This window comes from Acanthisitta chloris, unplaced genomic scaffold, assembly GCF_000695815.1.
Source record: "Acanthisitta chloris isolate BGI_N310 unplaced genomic scaffold, ASM69581v1 scaffold3723, whole genome shotgun sequence".
NCBI lineage: Eukaryota > Metazoa > Chordata > Aves > Passeriformes > Acanthisittidae > Acanthisitta > Acanthisitta chloris.
Window position 1 is genome coordinate 9,918 of NW_008664142.1, and position 6,226 is coordinate 16,143.

Consider the following 6,226-nt stretch of genomic DNA (forward strand, 5'->3'; position numbering starts at 1 on the left):
GGGAAAGCAGATCCACCGACAGCCCCCTCAGCCCGAGACCAGCACAAAGCAAGGTGGGAACCGGTCTGGGAGCCTGCCGCAGCCGTGCCCACCTCTCCCCAGAGGCATGCCAGAGCTGCAGGCTTCTTCGTCCCACTGGCATGCTTCTGACCCCTGGGCCAGGCGCCCTGTGCCGTGGGCATCCCTGCCATCCCCTTCCCTCTTAGCACAGCATCTCCCGGCCACCGGCCTGGCGTTGGCTCTCCTTCTCTCACTAACTCCTTCCTCCCAGTCTGAGTAAGGATCCCCACCGTGGGGGACACTGTCAGGGACGGTGGCTCTCCACCCACCACCAGCTTTGCCCAACACTGGGCTTGTTGTGATCCTTGGAAGTGAGATCAGTTGTCGGCAGAGCCATGGGGCTCAGATGGTTCAGGAGAGGATGCCAAGATGATGTGCAGGAGGTGTTTGGGTAGGGTCTAAAAAACATCACTGCAGCTGTTTCACCTTGCTCTGAGAGGGGCTTGTGTCATCCTGGCAGGCAGGTGGGCTCAGGGGGGTGTTGGCATCCCCAGCTTCTGGGGACAACCCAGTGTCCAGACCACCCTGACAGTGTCATCCCCGAGACTTTCCCCTCCCAACTAACATGGGTCAGTGCATGGGCTGGGGAGCACGTGGGTCGTGGGCACCCTGCAGCAGCCTGGGGCTCCCCGCACCCCTCAGGTGGTAGCAGGGCAGAGGATGAGCATCTTGCTGACTGCAAACAGCTCCTGCTACCCATTTCCCCATGCTAGCTAGGGAAACACTATTGCCATTTTAGCCTCTGTGAGTTACCCTGATACCCTCCCTGCTGGATCTGGTCCTGGCATCTACAGGGAGAAAGAAAATCCCAGTGCTGCTACCTGTGCCCAGGCAGGAGGTCCCTGTGGGCTGCTAGGACCTGCTTCCTGGCAGCTCCGGTGCATTTCAAGGAGTGTTAGCCAAACAACACTGCCAGCACTGCAGTGGCTCATGGGTTGCCTGACCAGGAGGGTGAGATGGTGCAGCCAGGACCAGAGCTGTACTGGAGACAGAAAGACAGGTTGTCCCCACAAGGGGTTTACCCAGCTTGGGAGCAGGGCTGGTGCTGGACAGAGGCATTTGTGATGGTGACAGTGGTGCAGGCTGCATGGTGCGGTAATGAGGATGGTGCCCCAGGAGGAGCTGGCATGAGCAAACCTTCCAGTGGGAGATGCACACGGTGAGCATCCTGGCTCCCCACCTGCTCCTGCCCTTCCCAGAGCCAGGGCTCTGCCAGGACCCTGTTGGCCTCTTGAAGGAGGGTGGCTGTTACAATGTCCATCACCTCTGCGCCAAAGCCAGGGCATGAGGCTCGATCTGGTTGCTCAAGGTTCCTGCCATGTCCGGGCTCCCCATGGATGCTCTTGTGCTTCTGCATCATCTCAGTTTGGGGGACATCCCTACACCAGGATGAGGAGTGACCTAGCTGGGCTGGCCTGGCCCTGCTTGCCCCCAGTCAGCACCAGCAGAGGATTTTGCACACATCTCTGGAGGCAGCATGGGTCTCACCCCTGGTTGGGGACAGGTGTGAAGGTGCCAGAGGTGACAGTGGGGAGACATCCCACAAAGAAGACACATCATCTCACCCTATGAAGAAAACTGCTGGAAAACAGGCCCTGGTGAGAGGAGCATGGTGGGTCCAGCAGCTGAGCTGTGCCAAACTGTGCCACAGGACAAACCCTGCCTGCTGAAACTGCTGGAGCTGCATGGCCTGGAGCTGGCCAAATGGAGATGTGCAGCACAGCCATGTGGATTGAAGAGGCATCCAGAAGGGGATGTTTTACCGGACCTGGATGTTGGATGCCCTGTTTCAGCCTAGTGGCTCAGCCAAGTTTCCAAGTGGTGGAGGGCATGGAGAAGCAGCCAGCATTGTTGGAGGAGTTACTCACAGGGGCTTCAGGTTCTCAGGGGACTTGCCAGACCCCTTGTGTATTCCATCCGCATCCATTCTCGCTGCTGGGCACCATCCTGGAGGAGGCTGCCTTTCCTGGTGGGCTTTGGAAGGTGCCATGGGGATGGAGAGGTGAAAGTCTAATCAGCTCCTCTATTTGCTTCCTTCTCCAGGATTATATCTTTTATCTGGAGCCAGACAAGCTGGAGTCAGGCAAGGGGAAGTGTTCCTATGACCCCAAAGTAGACACCGTCTCTGCGTTAATAAGTGAGTCCTGTGGCTCCTCGGGGCAAGTGCTGCCTGCACTGTGCAGAATGAACATGCAAGTGAGATGGAACTGCTGCTCCTACCAGGAGCAGGGTTCTTGCCCTGCCACCTCTGCCTGCCCCAGCTGCAATGGCCAGGCACCTGGGATGCCCAGTCCTTGGGCACCTGGCCCAGCAGAGGTGGTGGTCCTGGTTACAGACCAGTGCCAACCTCCAGAGCTCTCTGAGATGGCTACAGGCCACTGCTCTTAGTTGTCTGGTGACTACCAGCTGGGTCTGGGTCTGGGTCTGGATGAAGCCTGGGGCAGTTGGAGAACATGGGTGAATGGGACCAGGTGGGTGTTCCTGGCTGATCTCTGCCCTTTGCAGATGAAGAGCTCTATGCTGGCGTCTACATCGACTTCATGGGCACAGATGCAGCCATCTTCCGCACCATGGGCAAGCAGACAGCCATGAGGACAGACCAGTACAATTCCCGTTGGCTCAATGGTGAGTTCAGCTGTCACTGGCCCAGGTGCCCTGGGGTACCAATGGCTCCAGCCCTAGAGATGAAACCTGCCATGTCATGGTGCATCCTTCTCCTAGGACAGAGACAACAGCCAGCATGGGCAGGTGGATGGGTGGGTGGATGGTTTAAATTTGACGATTGATGGGCAGGTGGATGGATGGACAGACAAGATGTATGGGTGGATGATGGATGGATGGATGATGATGGATGGATGTGTGATGGATGAATGGATGGTTGACAGATGGATGGATGGATGGATTGAAATCCAGTCAGAAGAGCAGAGGGATAACTGTATGGGGCAGTGACGGACATGCCTGGAGCTTTGCTGGGCTGTGGGAGCAGCCAGCTGGTGAGAGATGGGGCTGGCTCTACCAGAGTCTGTGCATGGGTTTCTGCAGGGCTGAGATGTCAACCATGTCGCCTGCAGTCGGTGACCCCGAACGTTCATCCTGCCCCCCTTGGAGCACCCCTACTCATGGGGCAGCAGCTGAGTAAACAGAGCAGAGCAGATGGGATGATCCTGGCGGGCCAGGGAGCCGGCGGGGCAGTAACCTGAAGAGGGGGAGCTGTCAGCGCAGGCTGGGCACTGGCTGATGGATGGCAGGGAGAAGCTTCCTGAGAAGCTTCCATGCTGTGTGGTTCCTTCCTGGGGGGGAAGACTGGTTCCCAGCGTCCTGCTCATAGAGCTGATGTATCTTCAACATGTGGACCTTAGGGATGCTCCGAGCCCCTTCTGATGCACCAATGATCACCAGAAAGACCCAGTTCCTCAGATCCAGCTCTCACCCTGTGACCGTGGTAGTGCTTTTCCAGGAGCAGGACAATGCTGGAGGAGAGGGGGACTCAGCATCCTGCTGTGGCATGGGGCAGGAGTGCCACTGGATTGAGGTGCCATGCTTTGCCATGCCATTCCAGACCCAGCCTTTGTCCGTGCCCAGCTCATCCCTGACAGCAGCGAGAGGAATGACGACAAGCTCTACTTCTTCTTCCGGGAGAAGTCAGCTGATGCCCCGCTGAGCCCTGGCGTCTATTCCCGCATTGGGCGCATCTGCCTGGTTGGTGGAGCAGTGGGCAGGTGGGGGAGCAGGTGGGGAAGTGGGCAGAGGGATGAGCACAGCTGAGCACAGGGGTCTGTCCTTTGCAGAATGACGACGGGGGCCACTGCTGCCTCGTGAACAAGTGGAGCACCTTCCTAAAGGCCCGGCTCGTCTGCTCTGTGCCGGGACCTGACGGAATCGAAACGCACTTCGACGAGCTTCGTGAGTGGGCAAGGAGGGGGATGGGAGCTTTCTGCACCCCTTCAGGTTGGGGGGGCACGCTGGAGACCACTGGGGACTCCCTTGCTGCTCCCCACCTTTTAGTCTCCTATGGGTAGTTGCTCTCCCCGTGCCCTGGTGTCCCTGCCCACCTTCCCAGTGGTGACACTTCCATCTTTCTGTCCCAAGAGGACGTCTTCATCCAGCAGACTCAGGACACCAAGAACCCTGTTATCTACGCTGTGTTCTCTGCTTCGGGGTGAGTGCTGACCCTCATGGCATGATGTAGCAGAGAAGGGGTGTCCCAGCTGGATGGGTGTTCTGGCGATGTGGATAGCACCAAGCCAAAGGGTGACAGCAGGTCCTTCCTCCCAGGTCAGTCTTCAAGGGCTCTGCTGTGTGTGTCTACTCCATGGCCGACATCCGCATGGTCTTCAATGGGCCCTTCGCGCACAAGGAGGGACCCAACTACCAGTGGATGCCATACACAGGCAAAATGCCCTATCCCCGTCCAGGCACCGTGAGTATCCCCATGGCACCTATGGGGAGGTGAGCTGGCTCCTGCCAGCAGTTGACACCCTCAGACCCATGCCTGGATACCTGCATTGATGACGTTTGTGTCGCAGTGCCCTGGAGGGACCTTCACCCCATCCATGAAGTCGACCAAGGACTACCCTGATGAAGTGATCAACTTCATGCGCTCACACCCACTGATGTACCACTCCGTGTACCCCACGCACCGCCAGCCGCTGGTGGTCCGCACCAACGTCAACTACCGCTTCACCACCGTGGCCGTGGACCAGGTGGACGCGGCAGACGGGCGCTATGAGGTGCTTTTCCTGGGCACAGGTACCCACGCCGCACACCGCGGGGAACGCAGCATGCTCCGGCGCGGCCCCGGAGGGCATGGGCACCACCAGGGCTGGCCAGAGCACAGTGCCCTCCGCCATGCTAGAGCAGGGTGAGGGGCTGAGACTGCCCCCACTGAGATCCCTGCTCGTTCTCAAGGCTCCAGCCTGGTTCTTCCCCACCCCAGTGCACATCCTACAGACTCCACTGTCCAGCCTGATCCTTCCCTTGGTCCAATTACCATCCCTGAGGCCAGCGATCCAGCATGATACCTCCCATCCTAGGGATGCTACCACACAGCCTGATCCCCCACCTGTCGTGGTGCCCATCCCAGGGGCCTTATCATCCAGTCTCATCTTTTCCTGACCCCAGCACCTATCCTACGTGCTTGCCGTTGCTTATGCTAAGCCCCCCGTCATCCAGCCTTGTGCATCCCATGCCCAATAGTCCATCCTAGAGGCACTGGCACCCAACTCCGTCTGTCCTTCCCAGACCCCAGCGCCCAACCTGGGAGTGCCATCATTCAGCCCAGTGCTTCCCCTGCTCTTAATGTTCATCCCAAAGCCCCTACGATCCATCCTGGTCCTTCCCTTACCCCAGTGCTTGTCCCTGGCTGCTGTCTCCATGCTCCCCTGGGTGGGTGACTGTCCCTAGCCACAACTGTCTTGAGCTGGTACACTGCACCCCAGGCACAACCACCTCCTGCAGTAGAAGAGACATGGGGATGGGCTTGGGGGGTCCTTTCTACCCCCAACCCCAGCAGGGATCTCCTTCCCAGGCAGGGAGGGCACGGGTGCCCAGGGATGGCACTGAGTGCCTGGGCACCATGGTGTCTTGCAGACAGGGGCACTGTGCAGAAGGTCATCGTGCTCCCCCGGGATGACATGGAGACAGAGGAGCTCATGCTAGAAGAGATAGAGGTGTTCAAGGTAAGGAGTAGCCTGTCCTCCACCCTCTGCTGTGTTCTTGACCCAGCCAACCAGCCCCTTGGGACATCAACCACCCCTTGGCCAGCTCTGGAGGGACCCCAAGCATTGTTTCTCCTGCCTACTGCCCCCTTGCATCACCCCCTGCTCGCCCCTGCCTGCTTCAGCTGCCTGCAGGTGATCTGGGGTGCCCACTCCAGAGCTGCAGTGTCAGTCCAAGCAGTGACCCCCTCCATCTTCACTCCTACTCCTGTCCAGGTGCCAGCACCCATCAAGACTATGACCATCTCTTCTAAGAGGGTAAGTCATGGCACATGGCAGGGCAAATCCCATCATGGGTACAGCCACAGCACTGCAGGTGTCACCACAGCACCAGAGCAGGAAGCATGTGGGGGTCTTTGTGGGGTGGGGATGAGATAGCACCTCACCCTGTCCTCTTTGTCCCCAACAGCAACAGCTGTATGTGTCCTCGGCCGTAGGTGTGACCCACC

At 58.7% G+C, this 6,226-nt stretch overlaps 1 protein-coding gene across 1 annotated transcript in view; it reads left to right on the forward strand.

Moving 5' to 3' along the window:
- The window catches only part of SEMA3F (sema domain, immunoglobulin domain (Ig), short basic domain, secreted, (semaphorin) 3F), a gene marked incomplete at its 3' end in the record, with an annotated part of 11,308 nt that overhangs the window by 3,790 nt on the left and 1,292 nt on the right, over window positions 1-6,226 (forward strand). The window contains exons 5-14 of the mRNA XM_009071199.1: window positions 2,104-2,197; window positions 2,566-2,685; window positions 3,620-3,759; window positions 3,849-3,963; window positions 4,150-4,219; window positions 4,336-4,480; window positions 4,587-4,809; window positions 5,650-5,738; window positions 5,994-6,035; window positions 6,187-6,224. Of these exons, the coding sequence (XP_009069447.1) occupies window positions 2,104-2,197; window positions 2,566-2,685; window positions 3,620-3,759; window positions 3,849-3,963; window positions 4,150-4,219; window positions 4,336-4,480; window positions 4,587-4,809; window positions 5,650-5,738; window positions 5,994-6,035; window positions 6,187-6,224 (1,076 nt within the window). The remainder of the gene's footprint in view (window positions 1-2,103; window positions 2,198-2,565; window positions 2,686-3,619; window positions 3,760-3,848; window positions 3,964-4,149; window positions 4,220-4,335; window positions 4,481-4,586; window positions 4,810-5,649; window positions 5,739-5,993; window positions 6,036-6,186; window positions 6,225-6,226) is intronic.